Here is an 18,341-nt window from a genome sequence, read left to right as displayed (position 1 = left end):
CGGAAATGATGCGTTCTTAAATATGACTGTATTTTCCCAGGATCCATTGTGCTTATGCGTTAATTTGGTAAACAAATCAGGCCTGAATCCATTATCCGGCCGCCGCGGTTCGACCAGTTGAAATATTAGTGGCGATTAAGCCACCGTGACCAAAAACAAGCGAAGTGGTTGCTCGATCCTTACCACCCGAGAATTTTCTCGTCCGTGTCATAACAGAAACACGGATTTCGTTCACAATACAGTCTAATCTTAAAAGTTTACGAACTGACACTGACCCGTTTGTTCAGCGTGGAAATGGCAACGGCAGCGGAAAATAGGAAATAGAGTGTAAAGCTTCGCTTTCTAATTTTTCCACGATTGGTTTCCTATTAGAGAATAGTTCCTCTGTGCCAAGTGCATATATCGCATCCTCTAAAAATCCGAAATTTCGCGGCTAAGTGCTTCGTCCGTGCTGTTTAGTGAAACTGACATAAAGAAATTAGTCAATTCACAAACCACAGTTTAAGTTGCGCACCTGCTGCGTATCGCTTTCACTTTTTTCCGGTTAAACCGCCAGACCCGAGTTTAGGGTGTTTGGTTCAATTGCTGTGTTTAAAGAGACGGCTGTGTTTCAAGCATTATCTCCCATTCCTCACCTGCTTATCTTGTATCGTTCATTCATGGACGATCAACAATATGACTACTTTAATATTTAATAGAAAGTAGTACATATCGAAAGCAATAATACTATTCGGCAGCTTTGTAAACTTTTTAAAGACATCGTTATTTGCTCTCGCGATTTAAAATGTCCATTTTATACTTTTCGTGATCATTTTATAACAGCACAAAACTAACTGCGGTGGGGTGGCCCCTCCTGTCATGCAATTTGAACATGTCATACAAAGGCATCCGGTGAGCCGGATTAAACAAACATTCCCATCAAAGCACTGTGTACGTTGATTTATAAGTAGAAGCACCTGTTTAAATGCGACCAGCGGCAGGTAGGCTAAACGTAAAAAGACCTTAAAATATTGGTAGTCTGACCACTAAGACTTTGATTAAGTATGTCTGCTATTGCCTGGATTAAACTAATTGATACGATGACTGAGGTGTTATTTGCAGGGCTATTTCCGTCGGTGGTTAACTTGGCGAGCCACGCCGACATTACGAGCAATGCAACGTGCGGAGAGACTGGACCAGTTAAATATTGTAAGCTGGTTGAACACGTGGATAGAAGAACGAATCGAGGTCAACAGTGCAGGGTAAGAAACTTTATAAATCTTGAGTGATAACATGTGAAGTGTGACAGAATAACACTGCGTTTAATACAAATAGTGTTTAGCGGCTTTAAAGGGATTTTATTCTTATTGTTCAGTTTGCAGTGAGATAGCCATGTACCTTGCAAGTTCCCATGGCTAGATGTAGTATACAGGGGTGGTCGGGATCCAAATATATCCTCTTTGTTGAAGGGTTGTGATTATTTAAAGTAGGAGTTAGAGCGTGGTCTGCAAAGTTTTGTGCGTTCGATACGAATAACTGATTCAAACCCATATTCTTGGTGAAGTTAAAAAATCTGTCATTGCAGATGTGCGATGCTTTCAGCAGAAACCCTACTGAAAGGCATTCGGTTCAGCATGCAATCGATGGCAGAGGAGATCGATGGTGGCAAAGCCCTACTATCGACCAAGGATACCAATATCACAGAGTCACTCTCACTTTAGATTTAAGACAAGTAAGTGCGTCAAAATATAAGCCTTATTATTTTTGCCCGGGTACTTCGTAAACCGCGCGATAAGTGCGTAAACAGTGTAGAGAACACTGTTCACACGCTCAGTACAGCCCAATGCCTATTTACAGTGTATGATTTCACACGAGGTGAGTACTTCTGTTGACTTTGCGGCAACGCTGGCTGAGTTAAAATAGTCGTGGACCGCGCATCAGCAAGCACAATAGAGAGGCGACCGCATGTCGGAAATACCAGCGTTTCAATGCGACGGCTCACGTATAACAATGAACGAAAGGTGGGGCGTCTGGGTGGGGGTGGCAGAGATATGGGGCAGGCCCCTTACCCATTTATACCTTTCACTATATATCTCGCGTGTACAAACTTCTGAGGATTCAGATCGTGAGGCCATATAACCGAGGTTCACACTTTTCCCATGTCAACTATGAGTAATTTACGATTAGATTCAAAAAACGTTCGTTCCTTAACTTTCTCCCAATAATAAAACAAACCGCATCAAAAAGACCGCACACTTAATAACCTTTTAATTTGAAGTGTAACAAAAGCGAATTTGACGAAAGCGCAATAAAAACAAGCAACAAAGAAATATTGGTTTAAAGTTTCCACGACACGGGACTGTTTCAAGAAACCGTTAAACTTGGAGTTAGATTTCATGAATCTCCGCAATCCAAACTGAAAGGCTGCGCCGGTTGGAACGCGCCCGGCGCCGACACGGTAGCGGTTTCGAAAATAATTACGTCATGTGCTATAGTGAAAGTTCAACTGAACGTTTTAACAGGCGAGGTGTCGCGACCCTCAGCAGACGGGCGTCGAACTGTGTTGTCACAATGCGGGGATGGTTTGTTTACCCACATAGTTTAATGAATTACACCGGTTGGCGTAAAGTCGGGGGCTCTTGAAAGTTAATGACCGCCTTGACCCCTTCTCACCTCAACTCTTGGCTGCGACTCCAAAGTAACTTAGTGAACAGATTTGTTACCAGATTAGGGGAAGTGGGCGAATAAAGGCAGCATTGGGTAATGTGCCACATAACACACGTACCTGCGTTGATGGGTTGCGACGTCATTTCTACAGCTGCGGTTCGTCACGCCCTGTTTGTGTTCGATTTGTTATGACATGGTCGTGCAAGGTCACTGTGGAATAGCAAGATTTTAGCGAGAGTGGAACAATGGCCTTTTTCCGCATTTTTTTGGTTCTATACCCCATTAAAAATGTCGGGAGTCTTACTAAGAAATTCGATCTTAGGAACATTGTGTATCGTTTCTTGTCTGGTACGCTACCTCGTTAATATCGCCATTAAGCAAAGTGACGAAACTTCTGTTTCATGTAAACGACGTTGATTTCCAAAATGGGCCACCGGACCCGGAGAAGTTACGTCAGCCAGACGAAGTAATCATCGAATTACGAAGCGGCGAGGAAACGTGGCGCTTAGAACAGAATGAGAGTGCTTGGCTAGTTTGTCGTGACAACATGACAGGGGCGTGCCATTGTAAATCGCAACCTTGGCTTTGAACACGAAGCTAGGCGGATGGATTTCATTTACTGGGCGTTAGTCTATCATCTTTTCATCTGGTTCTAAATTGGACTATGAGGCGCGCTCGGGGAATATCGGCTATTTTCACGCCGATTAGAGATGTCCGTTTAAGATTAGCAGCCGATTGCGGCTACGCGCTTTAATACGAGTGAAGGTATGTTACCGACTATCAAGGTGTCTTGCAGGACCGCTTATAGTTAATGACGGTGATCCACGATCAAAGGATTCCGCGATTCTAATTTCAATGAGCTTTAAGTCCTTGACAATTTTCGATAGTTTTGTAAATTGCTAAATAAATACAAGACTCCGTGTACTTGGGTAAGCGTCCAGTTAGCAAACCCCTATCTAACTGTAATTTTTCAAGGATTATCTGATAAAGCGGTTTCATTGGCTTTGATTTTACGTTGGGTTGAAATTGGTCGCCGAAAATAACCAAGTATCATTGTGCGAGGCCATATGAACGCGTCAAGAGTTCCCTCAACCCTTAATTTCGTTGCTTTCCTGGTCTGAGCCGCAATATTTTCAAAGCAATCGGTTAAATTCGGAAACCTATTGAGGTTTTTGTGTACTCGGAACACCGTGGGTTCGCCTGGAAGTGTGGGTTACTTTCCCTGTGACGTCACCGAAAGAGTTCTCACGCACGTATTGTGATGTCACAACAGTTGTAAATACTCTCGAATTGCCTATCTCGATTTTCGGACACCAGCGCACGCGAGACTGTTTACTGTGAGCAGGGAAGGCCAATTAACCAGCACCACCAATTTACAGACATGATTAGCATTACCTAATGTCCCTTATGACCTTTCACTCTTAAGCTGTGTCAGTGTTCTCTAATAGATGTGCTCCGTAAAGGATGCGCTTCGAGAACAACCCCATAACAAATACAAGTCTAACTTTAGACCAGTTTTAATAAATTATTAAAACTAAAGGTCCAAATATTTCAGCTAGGTGAATCATGGCCTACTAAAGATATGTTTAGTAGGCCATGAGTGAAGCTTATTTTATAATTGCCGCCGTAATAAAATAACGTTAAGTCTAAAGACGCACATTGAAGTATTTATAAAACGCTATTGATTTGCCGATGTAAAACACCAATTCCAAAGAGTATAGTTGATTTAAGGGCAAACGAAAGTCAAACTGGGAACGAGCTAAATGTCATCGGTCCTAGCAAGCAGCTGCTAGTCACGTGATTCACAAATATCGCTCGCGGCCTGAACTGTAATCTGTGGTTCGGACTTCCAAGAATTCAACTTGCGCTTGCGATAATTGAAACATACATCAACACAGCTTCTACACTGCTTATATGCTATTGTTAAATTAACCCAGAGCAGACGGTATATAAACTTATCTTAACTGTAGCATTGAAAATACACCGTATAATATGTGTTGCTTTTAAAAATTCCTACTCTAAAGGTTTTCCAAGTTGCATACGTAATAGTGAAAGCTGCGAACTCGCCTCGACCCGGCAATTGGATTCTGGAAAAGTCGATCGACGGCGTATCGTGGGAACCTTGGCAATATTTTGCTACCTCAGATAGGTGACTACCACATATAAACTAAACTTCGAGTGTAGACTTAATTGTTGAACACAAATAACTTCTTTCTTCGTGAATTTTTGCAGAGAATGTTTATCGCAGTACGGGACAGTCGCATCTCGACTTGGATCGCCAAACTACAAATCAGACAGTGAAGTTATGTGCACTACATACTTCTCAAAGTTAAACCCGTTCGAAAACGGAGAGGTATGTTTTGTATTTGAATGTCATCGTAATAAACCGATTTGGTATCGAAAGACCTTAATTTGTAAAGCTGCTCGAAAATCAATGTGATCTTATCAAAACTTAGTTTTCTCGGTGGTGTAACCATAATAGGCTTGTTAAAACAGGCTATAAATCCTTTATTACAAAATCGCTGATGGATAATAAACAATATACATTTTTTACATAGATTCACGTTTCTTTGATTAACGGAAGGCCAAGTGCCGAAAATCCATCAGCCGAGCTCGTCGAATTTACATCGGCACGATATATTCGACTTCGACTTCAGAAGATCCGAACTCTGCATGGGGATCTGATGACGTTGAGTTTTAACCGGGCGGAAAACGATCCGTCGGTGACGAGACGGGTGAGTTGTGGCCGTGCTGACGTCATCACGTCAGTGATGGAATAGATAGGGATGTATGAATGTTTCTGACGCCTTATGAAACGTTGGGGGACTATTAACATAATAAGCGCCATGTTTACGCGTTTTGCTTTTTCATGAAACATCGGTACATATGTGTGTTGTGTAGGCGAAATATAGTTGCAGCTGCGTTTAGAGGTCGTAAACGTCACTGTCAAGTGCTGTCCAAGGCTATTTAAGTTGTAAATGGAGTAAAGAACGGATTATGAAATCTATTTAGGCGTAATCGGTACTGCAAACGTTGTTAGCGCACGCGAAGTGGCGGGCAATGAAAGCAGGCCGAAGATTGGCTTGACCGGATTCCGGGCGTCCGAGTATTTACCCAGCGAGTGCAAGTAATCCATGTTTGTTGTAGGGATTAGCACCTTGGCAGCGTAACTGTCAGCACACTTACGCACTTGTGCTCAAACTGTGGGATTTTGCAACCACAACGATAGGACAACCTCGCGATTTCACTTCATACCTATTTCATTATAGCTAAACCAACGGGTTTATTATGCAATTTTAAAATGATAATTTTCCCATGTATTTCCTTTGATACTGCGGGATATTTTCTTAATCCTTAAAAACTGTTATTTTAATCGTGGCACGATGCGTTACTACGTGTGGGTTCGTATTACTCTACCCTTATGATCGATGGTTGACATTTATTGAATGAAACACTTCAAATGTCGGTCACTTTTGAGAAACCATGAAGGAATGCATTATATAATAATGCCACCAACGCCGAACGACCTTTTCTAGTTGATACGCACTGCAGCAACGCAAATTTATAATTATGACTCAAATATTACCACCACGGGTCGTATCCTCGTTAGAGGTGACTGTGACGTCATTCGCCCAGTATGACGTCATTTAAAGCAGGGCCAAACAAAAGCGCTGTTTCATTATTTGTGATTTCGGCCAGTTTTTGGGTCGTGGTCGTCCGCGCGGCCATAAACGACCGTTGTCGATTTAATGAAGTTTCGATGTATTAATTAAACCAAGGAAGCATGTATGTTGGAGGCGGCGATTAGTGCCCTAATCTTTCTTCGTTGAAGAGAAGAGTAGCTTTTGAATGGCGGCGAAGATTCGATATGTTTACGTAAATCACGGCACGATTAATTCAATTAACTCGACCTCGGCGGGGCTGGGCCTTGTAGTGAGAGCGACGGTGCCCGGTTTCGGCGGTTCCCAAAACCGTGTCATTTTTCCTCTGCTATTCAAGCGACTACAGAATCGCCACTTACCGGGGAGCGATCACTCGCCACCGCTCGCGTGTCATTTGAACGACTCAAGGAGTCGGGGCAGGTCGCGTCTTCAGTCGCAAGGGTGCAGCGGATCGAACCAGATATTAATTGCAAGGCTTAGAACAGCAGCGTATATTTAAAGGGAGCGCTGGATAGTGTTTATATAGCAAGGACAGAAAGAAGAGTTTTATCGCGTCAGTTTTATAATCTACGGTTACTCTAACGATGACAATTTATCCGCTATTTATTTAGGAAGAAGTAAACTTGTCTGTCGTGCTAAAGTAGAGATATAAACTTAGTGAAATTTGGATAAGTGATCAATGTATTGTATCTATGGTTGGTTGCCTGCTTTATTTAATGCTGGTAACACTACGCTCAATCAAGCCTAACGATTGGAGTTATCTCGACGGCTTCGATTACCTTCTTATACGGATTACCTTCGGTGGGACAGGGATGTACTTAACTTGGTTGCTTTGTCTGTGCATTTCCACCGGCTTTGCTCGGTTTGAGCGACAATTTTCACACGCAAGACACCACAGACTTGGCTACGCTAGCGCGAAGCACCAGGAACTTTTGCTGTATCGCCCGCAGACGATTATTTTGCGGTCGAACGGGACGACAGCACGAAGAGAGAGTTTTGTCAGTTTAAGCGATCGGAGAAAAACAGCGCGTTTGCGGGGAATTGAGAGACACAGATTCAGCCGAACTTTAATAACTCGCCGAGGTGGCGCCGATTTGACTTTATTTCAAATGCACAAAATAGCATCAGATTTATGCACTTGTGGGACGTTCTCATTATTTTCAGTTATGAAAAAGGTATGAAATTTTCAACGTATGTTACCAACTATCGCTATAAGACCCCATACCCATTTAAAACAAAGCAAAATTCCTATTACAGGAAGCAAAACACCCAACGGGCTTATTTTTACTAAAACAATGCCATCACAAGAAACCGCAAATATAGGAAGTCGGCGCATGACCCACTAGTAATTAGGCCGATCCCAGCAATAGCAAACCGCGATCATCGGACTGCTGGGTTAACGATCACGTTGGACTTAATAGTTCGAACGCCGACAGCGTCGAGACTGCTTTGCGCAGTATAGGTATTGTTCAAACGTTGCACGTTTATGTTTTACTGCCTTTTAATGATCTGCAGTATCCACTAATTAGATACAGTAACGATCTGCCGACGCGGTGGAGGATATTTTAGAAACGGAAGGCTGAAGCCGGTCGAAAGCTAACTCGTAACACCACATCGAGTATTCTGACTGTGATGTGGTTCGCTTGTTTCCGCACACAACATACAGCACAAGTGGTTCTTTACGCTTGCTTTACGTAACCGCGGGTAGAACTGCGACTCAGTGGTGAGAAACAGCGCTTTAATATATACATGTATTGCGTTTAGTGTGGTTTCGTGACGATATCGAAATTAAATACGATTAAACGAAAACCATAAATAACTATGATGGATAGGTAAATACCATGGTGTGTAATCGGCATTGAAAGTCAGTTTAATCGGCTCGTATTTGTGTTTCAAACAATGCAAAGAATAAACTTCATATCACGATTTCTGTCACGTCCGAACAGCTTATCTTGAATTAACGCTCTTTCGCATTTAGCTTCAACATAGCAGGGAAATTACGCACCGCGATTAACAGATTGTGGCTTTTGCGTTTCCTCACTTGCTCCATTGACGTCTGTCTGTCTGTAAAATGCTCGACTTAGGAAGATGGCACTCGAATTAATTACACTGTTTAGCGCACCGATTGCCGATACTGAGCTCGAACAAGAATCAGGTGGAAGCTTCACCGTTTCAATGTTTCGTCATACGTGTCGGATCAGGTTACGCTAAGCCTAAACCAGTATCAAGATTAGCGTCCGCCATTTTGAGAGATTATAAAATTACCGATAAATGTGATATACCAGATACCGGTATAGCTCGTTTAACGCGGTGGTCCCTTATATGGTTTGTCCAAAATGTCAGCCATACATAAAAAAATTAAAACAATCACCCACAAAAATGTATATGGGGTAAACTGGCAAGCGGGCCGAGGTGCCTCGAACTGAACAATAATGTTAAAACGACTGTCGTTGCCACGCCACACGAGGATAAACAAGTTCTATTCATTCGTTTAACCCATTTGTTGTTTCGTTTGCAGTATTACTATTCAATCAAAGACATCAGTGTTGGTGGAATGTGTATTTGCTACGGACATGCGAGCACTTGTCCAACCAATCCACGGACAGGGGTAAGCGAATATCAAGTATATAGCAATGCTACTGTTTATGTAATACGAACTAACTAGATATTTTAGTTATTCAGGTGTGCGTGTGAGCACAACACTGCTGGGTCGAACTGCGAGAGGTGCGCACCAGGCTTCCAGCAGCATAAATGGAGGCCTGGAAATGATGGATTTCAGTGCGAAGGTAAGAAAATGGCACCAGCCGCCGAAAATTATGTAGATAATCGCTACGCAATATGCATTCTGCTGTGTTGTGCTACATTGTAAATGTATTATAAGCCTTCGGTATCGTAGGAATCTGCTGGTGCTGCGAGAAAGTAACAGACAAAATTCAACCAATTGTTTAATAATATATATATTTATATATTCGCCTAAATACCAATAAGATCAATTGGTTGGACTCAATTTTTGTCTGCTACGTTTTCGTAGCGCCAGATACACACGTCTTTACACACGAATCGTATAACTGATGTATGAGCACCAGATCAGGGTCTGATTCGCGAAATTTATTACAGCTATTCCTTTGGTAGTAGGGTTTTAAAACACTGTTTATTTTTACTTATAGCGTGCAATTGCCACGGGCACGCTGAGGAATGCTATTATGATCCTGACGTTGATGGCAGAGGAGAGAGTTTGGATATTAATGGAGATTATCTTGGTGGAGGAGTCTGTGTTGGATGCAGGGACGGAACGGACGGAGTAAACTGCCAGTCGTAAGTTGAAAGATTAAAACGGTTTTAATATAAGCTCAGCCTGCACGCAAGAACGGGCAATCGATATGTATTGGAATGGGTTTGTCATATAATAGGGTGGGGAAAACGGGACACCTTTAGCACTTAGTATCCGAATATTCTGATCGTTTTTATAAACAATTAACAAGGGTCTATGGAAGTCGTGAGAATGCGGTTTTGTAACTCTGTAAATGTTCTTTGTTTACTATCAAATGAGACGGGAAAATAGGTTGAATATTGGTGTCCCATCTTCTCCCACCCTACTATATATAAATAGATAGTCGTTTCAAAATTGTAATGCTAAGTTCAATTGTTTTATCATGTTTGTAAAAGTCGAGAAATATACTATATTACGCTGCCGCAATGTTGCAAACTTAGATACGTCGTTTTCATAAATTAACCGCTATTTCAGATGTGTGGACGGCATGTATCGTCCGCTGGACGTTGAACCGAATGCGAGAAATCCATGTCTACCTTGTAGTTGCGATCCATTCGGTGGTTTAAGAACGTCTGATGGAACAGGGCCGTTCACTTGCGTAAAAGACATTGATCATATGGACGCCGAAAGGGATTTATTTCCAGGATCTTGTTATTGCAAGGAGGGGTACGCCGGACACATATGCGATAGGTAAGTTGCCCGTTATAACATCGCTTATGTGTTGCGATTTGAATATAGAATTTTTAACAAGTTGTATTTTAGGTGTGCGTTTGGATACACGGGTTACCCGATATGCCAGCCATGCCAGTGTAATATAACAGGAAGTCGTAACATTGATCCTTGCGTTGGTGACTGCGTGTGTAAGGTAAGGTTTTGAACTTATTACCCGAAAGTATATATGCGACGCATTGAAATAAAGTAAGTTGATATTTGATTTAACAGGAACATGTAACCGGAGATAGATGCGATCAATGTAAATTGGGATTCTATAATCTGCAAAGAGAAAACCCCATGGGTTGTGACACGTGTTACTGTAATGGTGCAACGAAAAACTGTGAATCTTCAAACCTTAAATGGTGTGTATGGGCGTTTAGAATTCAAATATAGTTAGCATCTATAAAACATATTTTCTGATCGTGTTTTTAACAATTAACAACGCTCTGTTATATTCTCAATACTCTTGTTAAATAGTTCTGTAAATATTCTTTTTTTTGCTACCAAATGGAACCTGAAAAGAGAATGAAAACGTGTCCCGTCTTTTCTCCCCTACCTATACTGTATTATCAATATGTCATTTTCAACTGAAGGTCCACCATACAAACGAACGAAGGATGGGAGGTAAGAGATCGGAGAGGAAGAAGACGAGCAAAACCACAATTCGATCTTGACCTTCAAGAACCGTACGTGGAGCATGGACAAACTGCAAGGGAGTTAGGATCAACGATGTATTATTGGTCGGCTCCAAAAGAGTATTTGGGTATGTTGGCAATTTATAACTACCCTCATACAGGACTTTACTCTCATACAGAACTTTAATATTAAAATAAAAATATAACAACTTGCGGGACTTTACCTATGATGAAATAAAAACAATCGAATTTTAAAAATACGTGTGTTGTAGGCAATAAACTGATGTCGTATGGAGGAACACTTCGTTACACAGTGTCTTATGATATTTTACGAGGTGCCCAACCACTTCCTATTCAAGAAGCAGACGTTATACTTGATGTGGGTATTTTATATTAATAAATATATATAGCGTCAGTAGCTCGGAACAACAATACATTGATATACTGTATAATTTCAGGGCAACGATAGAACATTAATTTACAATCACCAAGGAAAGCTGGTTGAACCTGAAACTGAAACTGAGGTTGTTTTGAAGTTGGCATCTAGTGTGTATGGCGATCAAACCGGCTGGGTGAATGCAGAAACTTTGCAACCGATCAGCAAAGCTGATATGATGTCTGTGCTAAGTGATATTCAACGGATATTAATCAGAGCTGTGTACAGCAGAAACAGCGGTGCAGTGTACAGGTAAATTTAATTATGCTGAACACAGTTTAAATGGTTAACTTTTCCGTAACTATCCATGCTTTAATGCAGAATATATGGTGTTTCAATGGAAATTGCTTCCACGGATGGCGATCTTTCACCAGCTAACTCGGTGGAAATATGTCACTGTCCACCTGGCTATTCTGGCTATTCCTGCCAAGATTGTGAAAGAGGATATTGGAGGTACATATCCTTTTATGTCTATATAAAATGTTTGTGTTGAAACTTCGTTTAAACATACCATTTTGTTTTTCTGTAGAAATGGCAAACAGTGTACACTATGTGACTGTAATGGACATTCCACGTTTTGTAATCAACTCAATGGAGCCTGCGAGGTAAATAAATCATAAACTGACACGCTTATGATAATTATTACAATGTGTTTTATTTAGAACTGCCAACACAGCACTATAGGAATGCATTGTGAACGTTGCAAGCCTGGATTTTATGGAAATGCAATAAATGGGACTTCACACGACTGTCAAAGGCAAGTTGATAGCGGAAAGAGATATTTTTTAAGTGTCATATTAATCTAATCATCTGTATGCTTCTACAGATGTCTTTGTCCATTGGCAATATCAAGCAACAACTTTAGTCCAACGTGTAGACTTGACCGAGTGCCTGGAGAAATGGTTTGCATGGAATGTCCTCCGGGATATTCTGGAAAAAGATGTGAAATGTATGTCAACAGAAATGGAATTTATTATTAACTTATAAAACACTCTTATTGAAACAGGTGCAGTGAAGGATATTTTGGAAACCCATCCACTCTTGGAGGAACATGCCAACTTTGTAACTGCAATGGCAACTCTAGGTCGTGTGATACAGTGACTGGTGTTTGCAAACATTGTCAAGGCCATACTGCTGGTGAACACTGTGAAAGATGTGAAGCAGGTTAGCATATATTAATCTATTGAAAATACTATGCTGTAGACAACTTACATATTTAAAATATTATATGTTGTAGACTACTTACATAAGGGTTATAGCTTATGTAGGAACGTTTTGGGACCCAAAACATGTTTGCAAGATTTTATCTGATATAGTGACTTATGGATTGATGTTTACAGCATACTATGGTGATGCAATCGTTCGAAAAAACTGTGGACCTTGTGAGTGTAGTCCTGTTGGTTCAGTGAGTAGACAATGTGATGCTGTCACTGGGCAATGTCCATGCAGGCGAGATGTTTATGGAAGAAAATGCGATGCATGTGCTGTAAGTCAACTATTTGTGTTTTGATACGTGACCTGTGGTAATCTTATAACACATGTTGTTACAGAGCAATAACTACCTGAGCAAAGAACAGAGGATGTGTATTTCATGCAACTGCAATCCAACTGGCAGTATAATGATGCAATGTCGAGCAGATGGTTCATGTGTGTGCAGGACAGGAGTTGTAGGGAAGTTGTGTGATTCATGCTCTGCTGGTTATCACAGCTTTGGAGACAATGGTTGCCGAGGTAAGCATTGGTTGGATTAAAAGATTATAAAATATTGTGAAATACATTACACATATGGATGTTTTTTTTTGTGTTGAGGTAATGAGACATTTCAAACCTAAATCCAAGTTCCACAATGTGACTCCCAAAGCACTTAACTCATTTAGATTAGAATAGAATGAAATACAGATCATGACAATGATTTATTTTGTAGAATGCAACTGTCCACACACAAATGGTAATTGTGATCCAGTTTCTGGAGAGTGTAGGTGTCCACCAAACACAGAAGGGGAAGGGTGTATGCACTGTGTAACAGGATCTTATCAATGGTCTGTCAATAATGGTTGTAAAGTAAGTGATTTATGATACTGTTATGTTTGAACATTAAATTACCACAAGTTTTTTTAAAGCTTTGCAACTGTAGTGAGGTGGGTTCAACAGCTCTTACATGCGATAATATAACTGGACAGTGCCCATGCAAATATGAGAACAGTGGTCAAACTTGTAATGAGTGCAGGTGCATATTTATCCATAAATAATTATCGAAAATGTAGTTACAATACACATGGGCAGTGGTGCAACCAGAAAAAAAATTAGCGAGAGGTTTTAATCAAAAATTTTCCAAAAAAATTGTTTTTTATTTTTTTTTAAATTATTTTTTTTGGTTTATAAGCGGGGGGTCGCGATCCCCTAAACCCCCCTGGGTGCGCCACTGCACATGGGTAAGCATGTGTGTAAAACTAGCTGTATTGTTTCAGGAGGGGATATTATGGATATCCAAGTTGCAAACCATGTAACTGTGTTGTGAGTGGTACACAAACTGACACGTGTTCCAATGATGGGACTTGTCAATGTACTGATAATGGACAATGTCATTGCAAGGTGAGAAGTGTAATATATATTAGCGCTGGTTCTTAAAAACAGTTACCAAATAAGCAATATGGAGGAGTGGCATTTGACTAAGCCTTATTTTTTTATTGAGGATTTTATGTAAACCAGACATTTTTTGATAATTAGAAATTAAGCCAATAAGTTGCATTCTGAGTGTTCGAAAAATTGAACCGCAAGTTAAAAAAGGTCGAGAAGCGCTGATATATATTAAATCTACTATATTCAGATTAACTGTTTAAACAATTATTTTAATTATACAGATAAATGTTGAGGGGAAACACTGTGATCGTTGCGTTGAAGGTGCATTTGGTTTGTCAAGTGAAAATAAAGTTGGTTGTACAACTTGTTTCTGTTCAGGAGTCACAAACCAATGCATGCAAGCCTCCTATTTCTGGGGCAATCCGGTATGAAATTAACTTTTGTAATAACATGTGTGGGGTGCAGTGGCTCAAAAAAAAAATTCATTCGTTTTATATATTGTAAAATTCCATTCATTGAAAATGACAGATCACCATGCCGGACCCGTTTGAGATAGTGGTGAGGCTACGGTGTGTTGAACGTGTGGTTAGAGATAGCGCAAATATGCTAACACGCAACCTGCCCTACATGGCTGTACCTTAGTAATCTTGCCTTCTAAGCTTTTGCTAAAACTTCATTACACCAGAGAATGCTCTAAGTCTGCGCTTTCTCACGCACAGTTTAATCATAAGCTTGCGTATGGCTGCGCAACAAAGTGATTTATGCTGCTTATAAGTCACAATCTGCAGAGCATTGTTTATTTTCATATGAAGCTTTTTTCTAAAAAACACTTTTTCTATAATTTTCTATAAAACACTTTGGTTTTCCTCCTAAGTTTAATTTTCCATACAACCTGATTTTTAATATCTGTAATTTCGGTGGTGTGACTTTGCATGGTATGGTGATATTAAACCATATAAGGCAATCAATATTGTTGTTCCACAGATTGCTTTGAGCTTAGCTCCTGTTGAAGTTACGAATCGAATTACTACAGGACCGCACTTTAATGGAGTGACTATCCCTGATGATGTTGATTTGCTTGATTCTAACGTAATCATGCGGAAAATGAATTCTGAACCATATTACTGGCGCCTACCACCTCAATTTAATGGAGACAAGGTAAAATTCTGGATTTTAAATTCAAATTCAAATATCTTCTTTTTGTATAACATGGCAACAGGCCATAAGTTTTTTTCTGATTATTTACTGTAATTTTATCAACAGAGACTTTCGTATGGAGGCAAGTTACAATATACCATCTACTATGTATCCATGTTGTCTGTACCTCCCGGGAGGAGACCAAAAGCAAGTGTGATTATTCAAGGAGGGGTTGGTGAAGTTAAGAGCATAAAATACACCATGGAAGATCCACAGATTGGTCAAACACGTTCATATGTAGTGCCAATGCAAGAAGTTAGTTTTTAAATTTGTATTTGGGAAGACTATAGACCAGCGGTTCCCTAACTGGGGTCTGCTGCCCAACTGGGGCCTGTTCAGCAATGATTGTGATTTGTAGGGCCTGAATTATCAAAATAATTCCAAAGGGTTCACCATGCAAAAGTTTTAGAAAAATGTGGGAACTGCTGCTATAGACCATTATGTTATTTATGTGAATTAAATTAATATGCAATTTGATTTAACCCAGCATATGAATAATTGGTCTTCCAATTGTAAGCCACCAGAAAAAAAAAACAATCACCTATAAAGATTTATACATGGTAACTTATAAAGGACACAAGTCCATATATTAAAACATAAACTGCCATACTAGGATAAATAATGGAGAAAAATTCATATCAGTTCAGGTTTTACAAAAGTATTTCAATTTATAACCAGTATGAATTATTCTACAGTTTGGGTGGAGAGGTCTTGATACAAACGCAAGTGTTTCAAGAGAGGATTTTGCAATGATTTTACAAAATGTTGAGTCAATTCTCATCAAAGCATCATATGGTGTTCTCATGGACCAATCACGGTTAGTAGAAAACTGTTTTTTTATTGATTATTTTAATGCAACCGCTTAAAAAAAGGATACAACAGAATAATGGTGGTCATTTAAACAAGCATAACATCGTAGTGTTCTTACAACAGTGCTTTTACTCCTTTTAAATTCAGTTAACTATTAATTAATTAAACAAATTTTATATTAAAAATTACTTGCATACAACATTTGTTTAGAGCAACAATAAACACTGGGTAATTGACATAATTTTTTTGGTTAAAAAGCATTTACCTGCAAGACTAACTCCCATTGAACATTAATAGGAAATTGTATTGTGTTTAATATTTATTAAAATTATACAAACACTCAGGTTAAGTGAAGTATATCTTGATGTTGCTGTACCTGGTGTTAGTGGAAGAGGAGACTCTGCAACTGATTTACCTCAAGCTTATGGAATTGAAGAGTGTGTCTGTCCACCTGGCTATTCTGGTCTATCCTGCCAGGTTTGAAAATGACTGTTATTTTCAAATACTGTATGCTGTGATGTGAAGATTTGTTTTTATAATATTTGTTTCAAAATAAACTGTTTTTGTCAATGAATTAATTTATCATTTATTGTTTACAGAACTGTATGGCTGGGTACATGAGAGTGCAGCAAGGACCTAACTTTGGAATGTGCGAGCCGTGCAATTGTTTTAACAGAAGCAACTCTTGTGATATTTTCACTGGAAGATGTTTGGTAATTAATTTATAACAACTGAACTAAGAACAATAAATGATTAATTCTCTGTTCTACTCTTCCAGAACTGTATTGACAAATTTGTTGGGCACAACTGTGAGATGTGCATCCCAGGTTACTATTTATCCGAAAACTCTTGTCATAAATGTGAATGCCCCGGAGATAATGCCCTCAACAACTTCAGCCCCACCTGTCATGCAGATGGAACAGATGGCATCACTACTTACACATGCGATGCTTGCCAAATTGGATACGAAGGAAAGCATTGTGAAAGGTAAAATGCTGAACTTTGAGTAACAATTTTTGTTTTCGAAAGATATCAATTTTAATAGTAAACTGTAAAGTTTTTAAGAAATTGTTTGTTTTTTTGGAAGGGGGAATATTAAGGTATGTTACGCTTTGCCACGAAGCACTATTTGTCAAAAAACCTTGCATTATATTTTTAACCGAAGAGCAGATTATAGCTTTACTTATAGCAGCAGACAATTCTAATAATGTTGTATCATGCACGTTAATTATAACTTTGGTCTGTTAAACCACAATATCTACTTAGATGTGCTGATGGCTATTTTGGTGACCCAACCTCACCTGGAGGTTTCTGTGCCAAGTGTGGCTGCAGTGTTGCCGGATCTTTGGATGGTGTGTGTGACAAATTGACTGGTCAATGCAACTGTGATGAAGGGATACAAGGTCGAATATGTGATCGCTGCAGTGACAAACATGTGATCACTCCAGAAGGATGCCAAGGTTTGACTTTGATTACAGTCAAATCAAATATCATAGGAGCAAAGCTAATTATGTATTTATACAGAGTGTAATGATGAGTGTGCTGGCAAGCTGTTGTTGGAAATTGAGGAGTTGGCAAACCGTACACTAAAAGTTGATATTCGCGATATGTTTCCACCACCATGGAACCGTTTAATTGTTGCACGAAATGTAACGGCTCAACTGCAGGTAAGAAAATATGTTTTTATGTTATAATTATTAATCGATGAAATAGAAATTATTTCATGATTTAGCCGATAGTGAAATAGCAAGTATTTCAAATAGTAGAAAAAGTATCAGTCTGCCTGCAATTTTCTCTTTCTTTGATTCTTCATCTGATGATCTAAATTCTAAACTTTTCTTCAACTTTCGCATCCTGTAGAGCCTTATGCACTTACTTCAAGGATTGTCAAGTTCAAATCCAGCCGACCAGGTTGAAATACCAAACATACAGTCATTTTCCATCTCACAAAAAACTCATTTTTTAAATTTTCTTTATTTTAAAATCAACACCCAACTTATTTTTATCCATCACATTTCTAAACCACACCTCACTTTTGATAATGTGCATGCCTCTCACTTCACTTTGTATTTCTACACTAAACTTTTTCTCTGCACTCACGGTTGGTGCACTTTCAAACTTATCACAAGTCTTCTTTCTTCTGACACAGCCGTATATCGAGCTTCTTCTGCACAGAAAACTCAATTACTTCGTTCGGCAGCGACGAAGGGTCAAGGTACACGGCAAAAAATGCAAACTTTCTCGCTTCCCTCTAATCCCTGCTTTACTTGCTGTTGCCACTAACTTCTATGCAGTGTGTGCCTGTGTTAGTTTTACATCTGAATCAAGATTTCATCGTGTGGATTTATTCCAGTATATATATTGCATGTTGTATAAGGGCTTGAGTGGAA

The 18,341-nt window shown here is 39.6% G+C and overlaps 1 protein-coding gene across 5 annotated transcripts in view; it reads left to right on the top strand.

Moving 5' to 3' along the window:
- The window catches only part of LOC100182119 (laminin subunit alpha-2), a 43,759-nt gene that overhangs the window by 13,427 nt on the left and 11,991 nt on the right, over positions 1-18,341 (top strand). For 4 of the 5 annotated variants that reach the window (XM_026833892.1, XM_026833895.1, XM_026833887.1 and 1 more), the window contains exons 2-34: positions 1,102-1,241; positions 1,565-1,711; positions 4,671-4,795; positions 4,879-4,999; positions 5,205-5,381; positions 8,827-8,916; positions 8,983-9,094; positions 9,476-9,623; positions 10,054-10,269; positions 10,342-10,444; positions 10,522-10,655; positions 10,887-11,056; positions 11,201-11,307; positions 11,387-11,616; positions 11,686-11,817; positions 11,894-11,969; positions 12,027-12,121; positions 12,191-12,313; positions 12,371-12,528; positions 12,705-12,850; positions 12,915-13,095; positions 13,289-13,425; positions 13,485-13,591; positions 13,833-13,956; positions 14,226-14,369; positions 14,929-15,102; positions 15,208-15,396; positions 15,837-15,958; positions 16,296-16,428; positions 16,551-16,664; positions 16,730-16,938; positions 17,218-17,411; positions 17,476-17,618. In XM_026833892.1, coding sequence (XP_026689693.1) covers positions 1,102-1,241; positions 1,565-1,711; positions 4,671-4,795; positions 4,879-4,999; positions 5,205-5,381; positions 8,827-8,916; positions 8,983-9,094; positions 9,476-9,623; positions 10,054-10,269; positions 10,342-10,444; positions 10,522-10,655; positions 10,887-11,056; positions 11,201-11,307; positions 11,387-11,616; positions 11,686-11,817; positions 11,894-11,969; positions 12,027-12,121; positions 12,191-12,313; positions 12,371-12,528; positions 12,705-12,850; positions 12,915-13,095; positions 13,289-13,425; positions 13,485-13,591; positions 13,833-13,956; positions 14,226-14,369; positions 14,929-15,102; positions 15,208-15,396; positions 15,837-15,958; positions 16,296-16,428; positions 16,551-16,664; positions 16,730-16,938; positions 17,218-17,411; positions 17,476-17,618 — 4,721 coding nt within the window. Of the gene's footprint in view, positions 1-1,101; positions 1,242-1,564; positions 1,712-4,670; positions 4,796-4,878; positions 5,000-5,204; positions 5,382-6,558; positions 7,484-8,826; positions 8,917-8,982; positions 9,095-9,475; positions 9,624-10,053; positions 10,270-10,341; positions 10,445-10,521; positions 10,656-10,886; positions 11,057-11,200; positions 11,308-11,386; positions 11,617-11,685; positions 11,818-11,893; positions 11,970-12,026; positions 12,122-12,190; positions 12,314-12,370; positions 12,529-12,704; positions 12,851-12,914; positions 13,096-13,288; positions 13,426-13,484; positions 13,592-13,832; positions 13,957-14,225; positions 14,370-14,928; positions 15,103-15,207; positions 15,397-15,836; positions 15,959-16,295; positions 16,429-16,550; positions 16,665-16,729; positions 16,939-17,217; positions 17,412-17,475; positions 17,619-18,341 lie in introns of those variants that run through there. The other variant, XM_026833899.1, reaches the window with a different exon arrangement.

The sequence above is a fragment of the Ciona intestinalis genome, chromosome 1, assembly GCF_000224145.3.
Source record: "Ciona intestinalis chromosome 1, KH, whole genome shotgun sequence".
In the NCBI taxonomy this organism is placed as follows: Eukaryota; Metazoa; Chordata; class Ascidiacea; order Phlebobranchia; family Cionidae; genus Ciona; species Ciona intestinalis.
This window is presented reverse-complemented; position numbering and strand designations above follow the sequence as displayed.